Source organism: Tiliqua scincoides, chromosome 6, assembly GCF_035046505.1.
Source record: "Tiliqua scincoides isolate rTilSci1 chromosome 6, rTilSci1.hap2, whole genome shotgun sequence".
Lineage (NCBI taxonomy): Eukaryota > Metazoa > Chordata > Lepidosauria > Squamata > Scincidae > Tiliqua > Tiliqua scincoides.
In genome coordinates, this window is record NC_089826.1 from 15,695,747 (window position 1) to 15,715,440 (window position 19,694).

Genomic DNA, 19,694 nt, shown 5'->3' on the forward strand with positions numbered 1-19,694 from the left:
ATAAAAATAATAATAATAATAACCTTTCTTATTATCATTGCCTTCCTGACTTTTGATATGGTTTCATGTATTATTTGGGTTAACAGTTCACGTTTGTGTAGATTGAATGGCAGTGCCATTTTTAGGAATTTCATTGTAGTGCTGCTGTTGTATATCGGGCTCACGACTAGACTTCATGACTTCAGAGCTTCAGTTGCTCATCTAACAAAGAGAAGAACTTTACAGTTCCATTGAATTTTTCTCTTGCTCAGATTAAAATATGAGCCCAAGAAGATTTCCCAGTTTACCTACCCACCAGATCCCCTGATACTGTAGCTTCCCCTCTAAATAACATATACCTATCCAGGACATCATGGTGCTCCATTAGCCACGGGGCCAGTGTGCCAGAGAGCAAAGGGGAGGAAGATCAAATCACACTTCTTCCCTTTCCTGTACGTGGAGAGCTGGCACCACTGCCTTGCAGCCCAATCCTGTGGTCCGCACTACGCTTCCATGGCGCGGACCACAGTCGCAAACATGCCGTAAGTCATGTTTGCGGGGCTTACTGCCAGGCTCCCACTGGAGCTAGCTCATCTCCAGCCAGCGCTGAGCCACCGTCCAGCGGACGCCCGCGTTCCACGGCTTGGCGGTGCCTGCGACCGCTGGGCTGTGGAACGGGAAATGGGGCGGGGATGGGGGCATTCCGGGGAGGGGGAAGGCCAGTGTGATGCAGGGAGGGGGTGGGAAGGCCAGCGTGATGCAGGGAAGGGGCCGTGCCAGAGACGTACCTGGATCCTAGGCGCTCATGAAGGCTGTGTACCTTACACGAGCGCCTTTACTTTTAGCGGCGCCTAAAGAGAATAGCCCCATTGCCGGGCTGCCTCCCTTACCCGGAGGAAGGGAATGAACATCCCCTACTCCCGAGGTGCCTCCCGCGGTAGCACAGGAGGTGCTGGATTCGGCGGCAGCCTTTGTGGTGCTGCCGTGCTGGGGCTCCCTGGGCAGCTCAAGGTTGGGCTGCCCGTTAGGATTGGGCTGTTTGATGGGTTAGTATTGTTTAAAGAGAGGAGAGGGGATTTGGGGTATCTGATGCCAGAATGGGTAGGCAGTGGTTAGCTGAATGGTTTCTGAAGTTGTATCAACTCTGACAATAAGTTATGTCCCCATTTTTTCTTTACTAGCCCAGCCCATTTTCTAAACCAATGTGATGAGAGGTAGGGAAAGTTGCCGGCCACAATGCCAGTGCCAATCACAGCCAAATTCTGTGCCCTAGTAATGCTGCATAATCTGTTGGTATTCACATGTAGCCTCATGTAGGATCTAGCAATACATGTTGGGCATCCCATATCCAAAGAGCTTGGGACTAGAAACATTCTGGATATCGAATTTTCCCATATTTTGGAAAACTTTCATATACCTAATGAGATATCTTGGGGATGGGGCCCAAGTCTAAACACAAAATTCATTTATTTTCGTAAACACCTTATACACATAGCCTGAAGGTAATTTTGTATGATATTTGTATGAACCCGTGGACATTATATATCTGGACTTTCAGAAGGCGTTCAACACGGTCCCTCACCAAAGGCTACTGAAAAAACTCCACAGTCAGGGAATTAGAGGACAGGTCCTCTCATGGATTGAGAACTGGTTGAAGGCCAGGAAACAGAGAGTGGTTGTCAATGGGCAATTTTCACAATGGAGAGAAGTGAAAAGCGGTGTGCCCCAAGGATCTGTCCTGGGACCGGTGCTTTTCAACCTCTTCATAAATGACCTGGAGACAGGGTTGAGCAGTGAAGTGGCTAAGTTTGCAGACGACACCAAACTTTTCCGAGTGGTGAAGACCAGAAGTGATTGTGAGGAGCTCCAGAAGGATCTCTCCAGACTGGCAGAATGGGCAGCAAAATGGCAGATGCGCTTCAATGTCAGTAAGTGTAAAGTCATGCACATTGGGGCAAAAAAATCAAAACTTTAGATATAGGCTGATGGGTTCTGAGCTGCCTGTGACAGATCAGGAGAGAGATCTTGGGGTGGTGGTGGACAGGTCGATGAAAGTGTCGACCCAATGTGCGGCGGCAGTGAAGAAGGTCAATTCTATGCTTGGGATCATTAGGAAGGGTATTGAGAACAAAACGGCTAATATTATAACGCCGTTGTACAAATCGATGGTAAGGCCACACCTGGGGTATTGTGTCCAATTCTGGTCACCACATCTCAAAAAAGACAGTGGAAATGGAAAAGGTGCAAAAGAGAGCGACTAAGATGATTATGGGACTGGGGCACCTTCCTTATGAGGAAAGGCTACGGCATTTGGGCCTCTTCAGCCTAGAAAAGAGACGCCTGAGGGGGGACATGATTGAGACATACAAAATTATGCAGGGGATGGACAGAGTGGATAGGGAGATGCTCTTTACACTCTCACATAACACCAGAACCAGGGGACATCCACTAAAACTGAGTGTTTGGAGAGTTAGAACAGACAAAAGAAAATATTTCTTTACTCAGCGTGTGGTCGGTCTGTGGAACTCCTTGCCACAGGATGTGGTGATGGTGTCTAGCCTGGACGCTTTTAAAAGGGGATTGGACAAGTTTCTGGAGGAAAAATCCATTACGGGGTATAAGCTATGATGTGTATGCCCAACCTCCTGATTTTAGAAATGGATTATGTCAGAAGGCCAGATGCAAGGGAGAGCACCAGGATGAGGTCTCTTGTTATCTGGTGTGCTCCCTGGGGCATTTGGTGGGCCGCTGTGAGATACAGGAAGCTGGACTAGATGGGCCTATGGCCTGATCCAGTGGGGCTGTTCTTATGTTCTTATATTTTTAATAATTTTATGCAACTTGTCACTTGAGGTCAGGTGTGGAATTTTCCACTTGTGGTGTCATGCTGGCGCTCAAAAAAGTTATGGTTTTCCCAATACTCTGGATTTCGGAATTCCAGAGAAGGGATGCCCAACCTCTATTACACTTCTTGCTGTTATTTTGTACATTGCAAACCTTTCCTTTTAATTGTGCTCTGAAATTGCGATACAAGTTGGAGGGGGTGCAAGGGAAATTATTATTTCAACCCAGTTAAGTGAGCTGTGAGGATTTGCAAACAAGAGGGAGTGTTCCTGCTTCCCACTGGTGCTTATTCAGGCCTCCATGAGAACACATTTAGGGCGCAGTCCTAACCAACTTTCCAGCACTGGCATAGTTGTGCCAGTGGGGCATGTGCTGCATCCTGTAGTTGGGGGGGGCAGTCATGGAGGCCTCCTCAAGGTAAGGCAATGTTTGTTCCCTTACTTCAGAAGTGCATTGTCCTTATGTCAGTGCTGGAAAATTGGTAACGATTGCTACCTTAGAATATTCACCTCATTCCTTCTTGTGACATAGTGGAACCCTCTAGCTCTGTGCTCTTCTGGGTCAGCACCAAAGCTTTCCTAGGACCTGCTGAAAGGACAAATCTTATCATTTTTTATTCTCAGTTCCCTCCCTTGATCGTTCACACTCTAGATCACAAGCTAAGCAGGCTGTGCAATTACTCTCTTGCCATTCTTTCATGCACCTGGTCTCTTGATTCTGAAGCCCTACTTTGGTTTCCTGAGTGGCCTCACCCTTCCATTCATTCCTTGATATGCTGTCACTGAAGAGACAGCTGCCGCACTCACCATCTGTGCTCTTTTTCCCTGCATGTATTCTTAAGTTCTAGCTTATGGTTGCTCCTCCTTTCTCTTCTTTGTCCATTCTGTCTTGGTAAGGTAGAGAGTGCCAAATAGGCTCTCATGTGAATTACCTCCTCCCTCGGGTTCCTGCAGCTCACATTAGGGATCAATCTGAAACATTGCCCATTTCCAATGATTATAGCAGCAGGAGGTTGTTGCAATGGGCTTAAGTGCCACCTTCCTATTCCTGAATGAGGGCCCAATCCTATCCAACGTTTCAGTGCTGATGCAGCCACAATGCAGCCCCAAGGTAAGAGAACAAATGTTACCTTGTGTGAAGAAGGCTTCCATGACTGCCCACCCACAGGATTCAGCACATGCCCCATTGGCACAGCTGCATCAGTACTGTAAAGTTGGATAGGATTGGGCCCTAAATGCAGTAATAAGTGTATGATTTACCTTATACAGGACTGGTGATGACTTACTTTTTCTTCATATTTCCCATGCTTTATCTTGCAGGAAATAAATGATGCTGATGTTCAGGAGCTGGTGAGAAAGTCAATTGGAAGACTAACCATTATCCGGCAGACCTTTCCTGTGCCACAGAACATAAGTCAGCGCTGTTTCCGAGGGAACCACCGAATATCTTCATCACTGTGTGATCCTAAGGACCCTTTCTCCCAAAATATGGAGGTAGTTTTCTGTTGCAAAAATGCATTGCCACTTACCTGCTATATACAGCCTTACATTTTTTCAATATTCATATGTCAGATGGACTTCTACAAATGTCTCTGCCCCATAACACAGCCACATGTATACTATTATGTCAAAGGCTGGCCCCAGTGACATCGTTAGATGGATGCATGGGGGGGGGGTGTCACCACTACTGTCCAAAATTTTTAAAAATCTTGGTATTTTTGAATACTACCATTATGTTATACATCATTTGATGTGTAATTCCATGCAGAATGCAATGAAACAAACCACACTGAAATATCTTCATGCTAACAAAAGTTATAGCCAAAAACCTAGCAGGGGTGAGGCAATGGTTCATCTCCATGCCTACTGCCTGTGGTGTTGTCTTGCCCACTGTATGGGAAGAGGTCAGTCATGGAGGTGACCCACTAACCTCTGATACCAGGTCATGCAAATCCTAGTGAAACCACTGGCTGGCCTCAAGTGCCCCCCCCCCCCACTTAATGGCACCATTTGCAAGCTAAAAAGTGGTGGTGGCAATATTTCAGGAGTACAGGACACCCTTAGGTAACTCTAAGGGTCAAGAACAAAGACCCCACAGTTAATGTTGCTTTGAATACCTATCAGAGAGACAAAGTAGGGCATGCATGCATGAATAAAACAAACAAACAAACAAACAAACAAACAAACAAACAAACAAACAAACAAACAAACAAACAAATAAATACAATGTTTGCTGGAGAGGACTGGGCCCACCAACAACCTTTTACTCAGTAGCCCATTGTGTTCAGTAAGAGGGCCCAGTACTATCCAACTTGCCAGCACAGTTGCAGCTGTACCAAAGGGCTGTGTGCTGCATCAAGTGGGGGGGACAGTTATGACAGCCTCCTCTATGTAAGAGAACATAGAGTTCCCTTACGTCAGGGTTCCCTTACGTCAGGGCTGCATTGTGGCTGTCTTCGTGCTGGAAATTTGAACAGTCTTTGGGCAGAAATGCCACATCCACTCATTTCTGTTCCAGGTCAGTGCCCTCCAGACCTTGAGGTGCATGTTGCTGCTTCTCTGTCCAGCTGGAATACCCCAGCTGCCAATACTGAAATCAAAAGTCAGCCATCCTGTTTTCATGCCACTTCTACATCCTACAAATTTTTTTGCTATTGAGTGTAGCATTTTCTCCCTGGTTATGCTACATGAGTACAGCATGATTGACTTACGTGCACTTCGGAAGATTTTCTGGTTGGCAACCTTCAGTCTCGAAAGACTATGGTATAAGCTTATAGCACCCGGTATTCCCAGGTGGTCTCCCATCCAAGTACTAACCAGGCCTGACCCTGCTTAGCTTCCAAGATCAGACGAGATTGGGCATGTGCAGGGTAACAGTTGTGTTCAGATAGCAAATATTAAGACTTAGTAGCTTTGGTTTCCAGCAGGGTCATTCTTGGTCATTTACTCATTCCTTCTCCTCCCCCCACCCCAACAGAACAGTGTCTGAGAAATGTAAAATAAATCAGTATCAACAGTTGAATTATACAGTACTTTAAGAAATGTGTTGCGGTTAGGTGTGAGAGACATAAATATATAAAACAATCTTTCAGTAGCCACCATATAAAGTGTTCTGGGGTAACCATGATTAATGCAACTTTCTTCTGAGGTTGTAGGAAGAGAGTTCAGAGCTGCAGAAATTAACTTATACATGAATTATTGGTGCCTGAAAATGTCAAGTATTCATCTGCACTATTGGTAAAGGCTTAAAATATCTGTTAAATGGCTGCTGATCCCGATTCTCTGGGCTCCTATTAGTGTTTGATAGATGCACTACAAAAGTGCTTCTAAATTAACAAGTGTATATATCAATATGAACTCTGATGAAGTTTCTATATTCTTCCAATATAAAGTTAAGGAAGAAAGATTTTTTAGAAGTCTGTCAGAAAATGATAATGGAAGCTGGGGTCTTTATATACGAGGGTCGCCCAGAAAGTAATGCACCACATTTTTTTTCTTCAACAATTATTTATTGAACACAATGAAACTTACACACAAGAAAGAATGATGTTTCTTCTACACTCCCTATTTTTCCACGTAATCTCCGTCCAGTTCTATGGCCTTCCTCCAGCGAGACACAAGGGCATGTATGCCCTGTCGGTACCACTCCTTGTTCTGGTCACGAAGCCATGTCTGCACTGTGCGAATCACCTCTTCGTCATCCTCAAAATGTCTTCCGCGAATGGCATCCTTTAATGGCCCAAACAAGTGGAAGTCTGAGGGAGCTAGGTCAGGGCTGTAGGGTGGATGGGGTAACACAGTCCAACCCTGTTTAGTGATGTGTTCCGAAGTCCTCAAACTTGTGTGAGGCCGAGCGTTATCATGTTGAATCAAACATTCACCTGGGTTGTTACGGCGCCGAAGTCGCTGGAAGTGCTTCTTGAGTTTGGTTAATGTCTTCACATAAGCTTCAGAATTAATGGTGCTGCCTCTTGGCATCACATCAATGAGTATGACGCCCTCATAGTCCCAAAACACAGTGATCATGACCTTACCGGCGAAAGCAGTTGCTTTGAATTTTTTCTTCGACGCCATTACATCGACTGTCATTTTGTTTCGGGCTCAAAATGGTGAACCCAGGTTTCATCACCTGTCACAATCCTGGACAAGAACGCTTCCCCCTCATCTTCAAAACGTTTCAGCAACTCAGAAGAAATGTTTTTTCTGAGAGATTTGTGGTCCACCGTAAGACAGCGCGGAACCCATCGTACACACACTTTTGAGTAATCAAGAGCACGGATTATTGCATCCACACTTCCTTTGCTGATTGACAGCTTCAGCTCCAACTGCCTAATCGTTATGCGTCGGTCCTCGCGAATGAGCACATCAGCAAGCTGCGTCTTGTCAGGTGTGACAGCCGTGGATGGCCGCCCCGAACGCTGCAAATCTTGGAGCTCTGCCGAACCGCCTTCTAATGGTCTCACCCTCTGTGCCCAGCGACTAACCGTACTTCTGTCGACTGCAGATTCTCCATAAACTGTACACAAATGTTTGTGAATGTTCCCAACAGTTTCTTTCTCCGCAGTGAGAAATTCAATGACGACACGCTGCTTGTAACGTACATCACTTACAGATGCCATTTCGAAACACTGCTGCAGCTACGCTATCTGTCTGAAGAAACCAAAAATTTGTTTGCGCAATCCTGAAAATTCAGATAATGTATATCTAAAGTTTCGCATTCGTACCATTACTGTAGGCTGAGAAAAAAAATGTGGTGCATTACTTTCTGGGCGACCCTCGTATCAACTGACTCTTTTTAGTGACCTTTCTGTCAATGTCTTTTCATAGTGGCTCTTCTGTGCTGCACTGTAATTTGTGAAGACACCAGAAGATCTATAGTATTTTCCAAGCTCTGATTTGAAGGACTCATTATGGGCAATCCAAGCCTATCCTCAGGGATTGCAACTTGAGTCAAGTGACTCTAGTCTGAGTCGCAAAAACACACACTTCTTGCTGACTCATGTACACTCGAATCACCTGCATTGATGACTCAGGCACTGACTCAAGACTGAGGCCAGTTGGCACTCAGTCCCCACGCATGCAACCCAAGCCTGTTTGTGTCTGGGTGTGCTTGCTTACTTTTTGTGGCGTGGGGCTATCATTCAGAGAGTAAAAATCATTTTTACTTATCTCCCTATAAGTTACCTGGCCACCAATGGGTCTCTTTGAACCTATGCCATTTATTTGGTTGGCAAAGTCTGAGGAGCCAGGACAAAGGGGATAAGATCTTGGTGTGTATTTCTGTTGAGATTTTCTTCCCACCTGTCCTAAGCTGCCTCTACTTCAGCCCAGTCCCTACCCTGGTCCACCCAGGAACAGCCCCCACTGCCACTTTACCTGCTCCAGCAGGGTATCTGGGAGCCAATGGTACATGCACACAGCCTCTAGCCATTTGTGTCAGCAGTTTCAATGTGTGTGAAGGTGTCATGTCTGTCACACCATCAGAATGGGGCTTACACAACACAACGCAACAACTTTTGACATATGCCCTGTATAGGATTGGGCTGTCAGACATCTAAACTCAGTTCATCACAACACAGGTCTTTCAGTTCCTGACACTGTATCTCCATGTTTATTACAATGACAGTTATGGGTAAAATGAGAACTTATTATTTAAGAAGCTAGTATTCAAAGAAATAAAATTTCTGCTTTAAAATGAATGATGGTCTAGATCAGGGGTGCCCAAACCCTGGCCCTGGGGCCACTTGCGGCCCTCGAGAACTCCCAATCCGGCCCTCAGGGAGCCACTAGTCTCCAATTAGCCTCTGGCCCTCCGAAGTCTTCCTGGAGCCTGTGCTGGCCTGATGCAAGTGCTCTCAGTGTGACGGCCAACTCTTCGACCTCTCACATGAGCTGTGGGATAAGGGCTCCCTTCACAGTTCGCTGTTTCACACCTGTGATGCAGCAGCAGCAGCAAAGGAAAGGCTGGCCTTGCTTTGTGCAAGGCCTTTTATAGGCCTTGAGCTATTGCAAGACCTTCATTCACTCGTACGTGTTCCATTTCTAACATATTCATTATGTAAATTTATTCAAATTTGAAATGTAAATTAATTATTTTTTTCCCTGGCCCCCAACACAGTGTCAGAGAGATGACACACCTGTCAATGTATCCATCTTCAAGTTTTAGCTATATAAGTTTTTGGTTTAATTTTCAACTGAAAACCAGGGTAGGGAACAGGCCCTCAGCAACTATGGAGTTCACTTGTGCCCCAAAGGCATATTTTATACCCCCAGTCATACCTACAACATTCCCTATCATTTGGAATATCACTCACAAAGAACCAGTCGCTAAAATGCACCATGGTAGCAACTCCTATAGAATTCATGAACAGATTTGATATGAGATATTTATTCTTATGTAGATGCTGAGATGGACTCACACACTTTCAGAAACATAAATATTTAAGGCAGTTTCCTTACCACCCCAAATCTGAACATTTTTTATGCGTTCTACATTTGCTATGGTGAAGCATATGGTGAATCTCCAACTGGAAAGCTGAGAGTTGGCATATACTTGGATCCAATCTATACATTGCTATAAGTGAATGCTTCGCCAACATGTGCTTGTTTTTTAACATTAGATGAAGGCCAGACTGGAACTATGATGAGGAAGGGGGGGGGAGATTTAACACTATCTACCCACCCTCCCATGTAGTGCTACTCTACATCTGTCCCCTTGATGCTGCTATTTGCCATGGAAAAATGCTTTCTTTATGCCAAAGTGACCTTCTTTTTCTTGGCAAACAGCAACCCCAGTTCTGATAGGTGGCTCTCTAAGACGAGGGTACAGATCCCCTACTCGCCCCAGGGCAGCCAGGAATGTAGCTCTGATTTTGGAATGCAAGCAGCATTTGTCAGTCCACTGATATAAAGGAACATGGCCTCACTCCACAACAAACTACATGAGCATAGGATTTTCCTCATCATGTTCTTCAATTACAATCCTCAGATTTAGAAATGGTGAATTACTAGGGCATCCAGGAACACTGATTCTCACAGAACCTGCTATTGATCACAGGTCAACAGACATTTTACTGTCTTAAAGGTTAGGCCTATTCCTGGGTATATTTGGGTTGCTTATTCCAAAAATGACATTGGTTTTGCCCCATCGCATCTTGTTTCGGGTAGTCTCATATCTAGCCTACACCGTGGCTTCCTCATGAGAAAGCTGTTTGAACCATTCATTGACGCCATGCCAGATCTCCAAAACTAGATGTGATGGGGCAAAACTGATGGCGTTTTTGGAATCAGACCCCAAATTCATATAAAACCATCATAAATTTTTTGGGGAAAAAAAGTTTTTCTGATCCTCAATTTTGCAGGCCTGTGTAATATATAATTTCCCAGTACCAACCGGTTTGAGGCAACCTTCCCTAGTGATGTTGCATTTAATAAAAGTCTAAGAGCCCAATCCTATGCATGTCTACTCAGAAGCAAGTCCCATTAGAATCAATGGGGCTTACTCCCAGGAAAGTATGGATCAGATTGACCTGTAAGTTGTGACAGGTGGGACAAACCAACTCTGCCAGCTTGGGTGTGCTAGGTGCTTATAATCACTTTTGAATCTCCTTGGCAGATCACCAACCTCTACATATATGACACTGTGCTTTTACTGGCAAATGCTTTCCATAAGAAACTAGAGGATCGAAAGTGGCACAGCATGGCCAGCCTGACATGCATTCGGAAGAACTCCAAACCCTGGCAAGGAGGGAGATCCATGTTGGATACGATCAAGAAGGTATTTCTGACTTCCTTCTCCTTCCAGTTGCATGCCAGCATGATAAAAATGATGTCTGTTGAAACCTCGTTTTTGGTACAGTATCACTTTCTCCATGACATTGTTCTGAACGAAATAGAAAACTTCATTCAGGACTCTTGGCACATCCCCTTTAAAGGCTCTTTTGGTATTTCATGTTGTACTTTTCATCACTAACTGAGTGATTTAAAAAGAAAACTACATACTTCTTGTTCTTTTCTGCATTTCATGACATGTTGCAATCTGGATTTGGAATGTGTGTGGGATGTCAAGGATGTCTGCTTAGCATATGAAACTTGTTAACTTACTTAAGAAGTTTTGTTTTTTTCCCCCAAAATCTTTATGCTTCTTCTGATGGATTCACAAGACCGTGATTTTCACTAAGCCTTTTCAATTACCGTGTGATAATAGCCTGTCGAACTGGAAACTTCCATCAAGCACTGAATCTCTTTGCAGTCTCTCTTTCAAGACATACAAGCTGTAACCCTCATCAGGAGAAATATTTGCCTGAGAGGAGTTTATTACCATGCAAATGGCAGAAACAGCTGGTTGTCCACATCTACCATATGGCTGTGGAGCTGTTAGACCTGCAGAGATTTTAAACACAACAGCAACAACCATGTTCTCTTTGTAATTGGGAGTTAAGAGGTAGCTTAAGAGGTAGCATCTACCAAGATTGCTGGATGCCACACACGCCATGGAATAGTGTTTCATTTCTTCCAAAATTGCTGCAGGGGTCAGCCAGATCAGAGGAGCTCTCTGATGGGCTTGGATCCTTGACCAGGGCCCACCTGGCCAAACCCTGATGCTACACCAGTGTTTCAAGCTACATTTCTTTCGGTACAAAGAAAAATTGAGCAGAATGGGTCTATTTTCATTTAATTTCCCATTTGTTTCAAAACAAATACACACCTCTATTAAAAACACCAGTGGGATTCTTCATGCCTCTGCACAAGGTTTCTTCTAGAACACATCCAGAATCCACACTCTCCCATTACCATGCATTCCCCAAATAAATACAGCCGACAACAGGTATGGAATTAAAAATGGACCACTTTATTGAATACAAAACATTGCAACAGGGCAACTAAAGGGCTAAACAAAACACATTCTAAGTGCGGGGTTCTACGTGGGGGAACCATCTTCGTCCCCCAGTCTCATAGGGCATCCACCCGACTCCAGACGTAACTTAATTGTTATTAAGCCCGCCTCTCAACGTCGCCTGAAGAGGGTGAGTCAGCAGAACTGCTATGCCTTCAGGTCACCCCTGCAAGGCTCCCAAGTTCGGACAAGGGGCTAGCCAGCCTGCCTCCTCGAGCCGGTCAGGCATCATGGGAGCAGTTCTGGTTCACCCCCCGTCCTTGCTGACTTAGATTGGACACCGAGAAGGTCTTCCGCCTACCCACCCTGCACTTCTACCACCACAAGGGGAGATCAGCCTAGCGCTTGGCCTTCCCTGCACCCAAAAAGGTTTTGAAGCCCTGTTGCAAGTCTGCTAAAAACAGGCCATAACCCGGGGGAGGGGGGAACTGCACTCCATCATCACGGTAAAAGGCAGGTAGATCAAAAATGGATTCCAGGATGATGAAACACTGCTCCTCTGAGCTCTGTGATGACCCGGTCCAGGTAAGCATTAATTCTCTTCCAAGCCAAATCTATCCTCCTAATACTGCTGGTCCACCTCCAAACCCTTCTAGGTAAGAGGTCAGACCACAGGATAATAATCCCAGGGAACGCCTTACAAGCATTGTAAAATCCCTTCGGGCCTGGAGCCTCAAGGACATAGATGTCTCTGGCCCAGGTCATTCTCACCTAAGTGAATAATGATTATTCACAGGGCAGAGAATTGAGTGCAATGAACTCCAAATATGCTGGGAAGAATTGACCCCAACACATCCCCCTCTTGGCCCAGCAGTCAATGTGAGCAACCTCACTCGGCTCCAGCTGGGACGCCGAACTGGATGACACAGCGTGCTTCCGAGCCCAAAAAACTATGGAATGTCTGCAGATGAGGACCCTGTCTGGGAACCTCCCTCACGGACCTGTTAAGAAAAGAGAAACACTGTGAGGAAATACTCAGGTAATTCCCGTTAACAGTTGAACAGAGGTATAACTATATACCTATGACTTTGGAGAGAAAACACTTTGCCCCTTCCATAATTGGACCAGGGGCAAACACAGTAATGGCCTATGCAGAGAAAAAAACACATCACCCCTTCCAAAATTGGCCAGGGGCAAACACGTACATGGCCAAAGCCTCATTGCCCATGGCCTGAATGGACCAGGGCATACACCTACACATTGCGCCAACAGGGCGCAGAACACTGGGGCTTGAAAAATAGAATTGCCAATTAACTGCCCTTTCGCACCCAACTTAGAACATAGAACTTAAAAGCGCCTGAGCACCATCAACTTTCGTGGCCTATAACTTTGCATAAGAATACATAATGCCCCCTCCAAAAAATGGACCGGGGCAAACACAGTCATGGCTCATGACTTTGCATGAGAGAACACATCACCCCTTTCAAAAATGGAACAGGGGCACACATAGTTATGACCGAAGTCTCATCACCCCGCCAACTTGGGTAGGGGCAGCACCTGCAAAACGGCTAATTAGATATATGAGTGGCCGAAGCCTCATCACCCCTCTGTCCCCAGTAGGGGAAGCACACCTGCAAGTGGGTCATTAACACATAAATGGCAAAACCCACCTCACCCCTCCATTCTAGGTAGAGGCAGCACCCTTGAAAGTTGATAATAAAAAATATCACCCCACTCTCAAGGAGTAAGGGCAGCACCTGCTTGAAGAAATTATTGATAACAGAACATCACCCCACCCTTAGGGAGTATGGGCAGCACTCATTAGGCCAGCTAGTCACATCACCACACCCCACTCCAAGGAAAATGGGCAGCATGCCTGTTAAGCAGGTTACTAAGACATCACCCCAATCTCAAAGTGTAGGGGCAGCACACCTGTTAAACAAGTTGGTAACAGAAAATCCCCCCCCCACTCTCAAGGAGTAGATGCGGGGCACCCATTAGGTGGGTTAATAATTGCAAAGACCCCAGTCTTGGCAAAGGCCGTTGCATGTGTGCCTCACTGCACAGGGTTACTGCACCTGGTATTAAAAGCGCAGCAGCACCACCACGCCTGAAGCTGCCCAGGTACACGCGCACTTGGGCAGCTCTTCTGTCCCGCCCCCTTCTGGCTAACCAGCCAATCAGCTGGCAGCAAACACCTGCTGCTGGCTGAATGGGGGGAAGCCCTGGCAATCATTGCTATCGCAACAGAGAGGCACGCTAAGAGCCTTTCAGAAAATACCTTGAAAATAAGGTCATTTTCTGGCTCTTTTGCAGGATTCCAGTTATTCAAATTGCATCGCTTATACTAGGCAGATAATCACTTGTAGGTACCCGTCCGGTGCAACAGTGAATGTGGGAGTTGTAGCCGTGTATCTGGACTCCAAGGATTGTCATTGTAGGAATGCACCACTGTCCAACCTGGACATTTAGTAAAAGCAACCCAGGAATAAGCATTAATGAAAAGTGAGGCTTCTGGTTATGCCTTGATCCACTTTAAATGCGTGTTTTTGACATTTGTAGATGTGGCACCAGTTCATTAACGCACTTGCGACTTTTGCGCTTTGAAAGCTCTGGAATTTATGGTCTGGTTTGCGCTGTCAACCTTACTCATGTTTCCAGTTTGTCTCCTGCCATTTTCTGCCTTTTTAAAAAAGAGGCTAATTAATAAATAAACAAACAGACTCCTCCTCTAACCACACAACCGTCACTCAGAGTGATGATTAATTTGTGAGGCAATTCTGCCCGCAATATGAAGAGAAATGGCTGGCCAGATGCAATGTGAAGGGAAAAAGCCTAGAGAAAATGAAAAAAATATCTCAGCGTATTGAGGATTCTGTTAAATTGCTTGTGAATGATTTAGGAGGTCTGAAGATTTCAGAACTTTCAGTCGTATGTTAATTTCTAATGTTTACATTTCTTTACTCACACACAAAAAATACTGTTGGGAAAGCAGCTTGAAAACAACCCTAGAAACACAGAGTAATGATGTCTTAAAAGCACATCAAGTGAAGCTCCAGGGATTTTCTCTGCCATTTGCTTATCTTAGGCTTCTTCTAGGGATAGGCAGGTATTCAAATAGGGGGGCTCAAAATTCAAACCCTGATGGGAAAATATTGCAGCCTATTTCATAGTCAGTCCACAGCTTGAATTGGGCCTTGGAATGAATGGAATTGAAAAATGATAGTGAGATGATGATGATGAGTCAGGTATGGCTAGCACTAGTGTAAGACACCTAGTAGTGTTAGTTCTAAAACTGTCACACGCCAATATAATGAAGACTATTTGTCTTTTGGATTCATTTCATCTGGAGAAGAACTGCCACGCCCTGAGTGTGTTGTTTGTGGTGAGAAACTGGCAAACCAAGCTATGGTTCCAAGTAAGCTGAAAAGACACCTTCACACAAAGCACTCACATTTATGCAAGAAACCAGGTGATTATTTTAAAAGGCTTATTGCTGATCAAACATGTCAGGCTAAAAAATTTTCTAAAATCGCAGCTATTTCTGACAAGGCACAAGAAGCAAGCGATGCTGTTGCTGAAATTGTGGCAAAAAACATGAAGTCACATACAATTGCTGAATCATTAATTTTATCAGCATGCTGCAAAATTGTAAATTTAGCGAAACATATGAAAAAGAGGTATCTTATCAAATAACTCTATTAGTCAGTGTTATGTCAGATAACACTATTAGTCAGCATATACAAGACATGTCTGAAGATGTTGAGTCACAAGTTATAGCTAATATCAAAGAAGCTGATTTTTTTGCAATCTAGCTGGATGAGTCAACTGACATCACAGGAAATGCACAACTCTTAGCATTCAGTAGGTTCATCTGTAATGGAAACATCACTGAACAATTTTTATTTTGTAAATTGCTCCTGGAAACCACAAGAGGCCAAGACATTTTTGATTTTGTTGACCACTATTTCAATTCTCATGGTTTGTTGTGGACATCATGTATCAGCATCTGCACAGATGGTGCTCTCTCTATGTCGGGAAACAGAAAAGGATTCATTGCACTGGCCAAACAGAACATAAGAACATAAGAACAGCCCCACTGGATCAGGCCATAGGCCCATCTAGTCCAGCTTCCTGTATCTCACAGCGGCCCACCAAATGCCCCAGGGAGCACACCAGATAACAAGAGACCTCATTCTGGTGCCCCCCCCTTGCATCTGGCATTCTGACATAGCCCATTTCTAAAATCAGGAGGTTGCGCATATGCATCATGGCTTGTACCCCGTAATGGATTTTTCCTCCAGAAACTTGTCCAATCCCTTTTTAAAGGCGTACAGGCCAGATGCCGTCACCACATCCTGTGGCAAGGAGTTCCACAGACCAACCACATGCTGTGTAAAGAAATATTTTCTCTTGTCTGTTCTAACTCTCCCAGCACTCAATTTTAGTGGATGTCCGCTGGTTCTGGTGTTATGTGAGAGTGTAAAGAGCATCTCCCTATCCACTCTGTCCATCCCCTGCATAATTTTGTATGTCTCAATCATGTCCCCCCTCAGGCGTCTCTTTTCTAGGCTGAAGAGGCCCAAACGCCATAGCCTTTCCTCGTAAGGAAGGTGCCCCAGCCCCGTAATCATCGTAGTCGCTCTCTTTTGCACCTTTTCCATTTCCACTATGTCTTTTTTGAGATGCAGCGACCAGAACTGGACACAATACTCCAGGTGTGGCCTTACCATCGATTTGTACAATGGCATTATAATATTAGCCGTCTTGTTCTCAATACATTTTCTAATGATCCCAAGCATAGAATTGGCCTTCTTCACTGCTGCCGCACATTGAGTTGACACTTTCATCGACCTGTCCACACCCCCCCCCCAAGATCTCTCTCCTGATCTGTCACAGACAGCTCTGAACACTCTTAACAAGAGTATGCAGGGAAAGAATGAAAATATTCTGACTTGCAGTGACAAAATTATCTCCTTTAAGGAAAAGCTAATGCCGTGGGCAGTCAGAATAAAAAAAGAGAACAAAGTTGAAATGTTTGAACTGACAAAAAGTTGCAAACTGGACAAAAATCTTGTGGATTTAATTCTACAAAGTTTGTCACTGCTGGCGACTAACACTGAAAAATATTTCCTGACACTTAATGTATTGTCCTTGGACTGGGTGAGCAATCCATTTGTGCTAAGTGCATATGAGTCAACTGAGTTACCTGTTGCAGAAGAAAATGAGCTGACAGAAATCAGAAATGATAAAGGACTGAAACTGAAACACTTGTCAACAGATATGGCCTCATTCTGGTTATGAGGAATGAGAGGAATACCCCATGATCACAAAGATGGCAGTTAAAGCACTTCTTCCTTTCTCAACATCTTATCTGGGTGAGGCTGGTTTCTCTGCTATGAACACAATGAAGAGCAAGAATAGGTCAAGGCTTCAAACACTGGAGGAGGACTTGAGGGTATGCTTGTAAACCATCTGTCCTCGGACAAGGGACATCATGAAACATCACCAAGCACCAATTTCTCACTGATTTATTTATGTTTTAAATAACAGTTTAGTTATTGAACTTTACAGTTTTGATTAAAAGTTTATTTAATCAAAAGTTATTCATTAAAACTTTAGCTATTCAAGTTTAAATACAATCTTAGTACTCTTTTTTAAAATAATAAAATATATCCTTAAAAAACTGATGGTGTGCCTTGACAATTCTGGAGCCTTGCTGGTGTACCACGAGATGAAAAAGGTTGAAAATCTAGAAGTAGGCTGTCTTGGAATGCTAGATGCAAGCGAGTGGCAGCATGATTCAGGCGTCTTGTCTTGGGTGATCCCTAAGGCATTTGGTGAGCTGCTGTGAAATGCTGGAAGCTGGACTAGATGGGCCTGTGACCCAGGTTAAAATGGGGACAGAGTGCCTATACCTTTAACCATTGTATAAAAAGAGGGAATTTTGGCAGGTGCAGCTCAATATGGAAGGGTTTAAAAAGCTGCACCTGCCAAAATTCCCTCTTCTATACAATGGTTAATGACAGGGGTGTCCAAACTTTTTGGCAGAAGGGCCACATCATCTCTCTGACACTGTGTCGGGGGCCGAATTAATTTACATTTCAAATTTGAATAAATTTGCATAAATGAATATATTAGAGATGGAACTTATATGAATGAATGAAGGTCTTGCAGTAGCTCAAGGCCTGTAAAAGGCCTTGCACAAAGCAAGGCTAGCCTTTCCTTTAAGGCCACTGCTGCATCACAGATGTGAAACAACAATCAGGGGAGGGAACCCTTGTCCCACAGGCCAGAATGGGTTCCAGCAAGTTTCCAGAGGGCCAGATGCTCATTGGAGACTGGGGGCTCCCCGCGGGCCAGATTATGAGTCCCTGAGGGCCGCAAGTGGCCCCCGGGCCAGGGTTTGGGCACCCCTGGTTAATGATAAAGGCACTCTGTCCCCCTTGTATCTGGTAACCCTACTTTGACCTGATCCAGCAGGGCTCTTCTTATGTTCTTAGAGATGCCTCCTCTCTCAGTCCTTCATTCATCCAGCCTTGCCAATCTTCCCTGAGAGTGAGCAAGAAGAGGATAGGGACAGTGGTGACCCATTGTTCCTTCAGTGCTACAAGCACTGTGACCAATCATGGCAGTGGAACTGCAGGGAGAACTAGCAGGAGATCCTCTTCTGATGGTTTGCTTTCATGTCTGACCACAGCATGATCACTCCTCCTTCTTGCCCACCCAGCAAGCAAGCCAGACAAGCAGGAAGGAGGCAGAGACACGTCATGCCTCCCTCCTCTTTCCTCCAGGTTCTCCACCTGTCTTCACCCCTCCTGTTTGCTTTCTATCCAGCCCTGACAGGCAAACAGAATGGGCAGAACATGCAAGAAGTGCCCACAGCCTGCTCTGCCCATTCTGTTTGTTTCTGTAGGGCCAGTAGGAGCAAGCGGAAGGAGACACGGCAGGCTCCAGATTTCTGCACTGCACTCTGCTCCGCCTCTCCTTGCCCATCTGGTTTCCAGTTCAATAAGTGACTGGACAGGTGAGGAGGAGGGTGCAACAACAACAACAGCAGTATTTATATACCAATTTTCAACAAAAAGTTCACAAGGCAGTTTACAGAGAAAATCAAATATCTAATGGCTCCCTGTCCCAAAAGGGCTCACAATCTAAAAAAGGGTGCATTGCTGAAGGGAAATGGTTCAGTTTGGTTATGGAGGCAGTGAACACACCGGTGGAGTAAAGAGGAACAGGATTTATTGCTTAAGCTAAAATGCAAGCAGTCTTTAGGCAGACAGGATAATACCGATAGCCTTACACACCTTCTACTGGTGTAAGCACCAGCAAGTGAACTCTGAGACCCAGCATAGAGCACCTTCTGCAGCTTCCATTGACACTGAGGCTCACTGATAACAGGTTTGGGCCTTTCTGTTCTATGCCACTATGCCTAATTATAGCTATTAATGTGTTTATACTCCCCCATTGATTAGTAGGAAAGGCACAACAGGGGTAAATCATAGGAAGCAGAGGTTCAAACAAACCCTGTCCCTCAATTGCAGGTGTTCAGCTTGGAGCATTGCCCAGTGCTTTTCAGGATGAGATAAGCAAGGGCAAGGAGAAGACTCACCCTGTTAAAATGGGTATAAACAGAACTTGGCAGGAAGCCTCTATCAATTAGCAAGGAATTATATCAAGCTATGTGCTCACCTCCAGGTGGGCAACCCTGAAACCGGGGCCCTTCTAAAATAATACTAAAAAGACTTCAGAAGATGTACTCGGTGGTTAACAAGATAAGCATTGCTTTACAGAAGTGTGTGCAAATTAATGGGAATATACTATTGCAAGCTGTTATACCAGGTTGTTCACCCCTAAAAGGTCTGGAAGGGTTGAAAGGGGCTTGGGCACCCCACTGTTGAGGACACATGTAACTGAAAACACAGATTTAGAATCTGCAGATACCGGGGTACGCTTGTACATCATGAGTTCTTTCTCTAGAACACATGTTTTGGTGAAGGCATGCAGCAGTTGCCTGAGTAGCAAGTGCAGTTACC

General features: G+C 44.9%; 1 protein-coding gene and 1 pseudogene across 2 annotated transcripts in view; one reads left to right on the forward strand and one right to left on the reverse strand.

Moving 5' to 3' along the window:
- GRID2 (glutamate ionotropic receptor delta type subunit 2) overlaps nt 1-19,694 on the forward strand; it is a 997,958-nt gene that overhangs the window by 643,732 nt on the left and 334,532 nt on the right. For both annotated transcript variants that reach the window (XM_066632190.1, XM_066632191.1), the window contains 2 exons: nt 4,143-4,316; nt 10,438-10,599. In XM_066632190.1, the coding sequence (XP_066488287.1) occupies nt 4,143-4,316; nt 10,438-10,599 (336 nt within the window). The remainder of the gene's footprint in view (nt 1-4,142; nt 4,317-10,437; nt 10,600-19,694) is intronic.
- Nucleotides 5,591-5,707, reverse strand: LOC136656616 (5S ribosomal RNA; annotated as a pseudogene).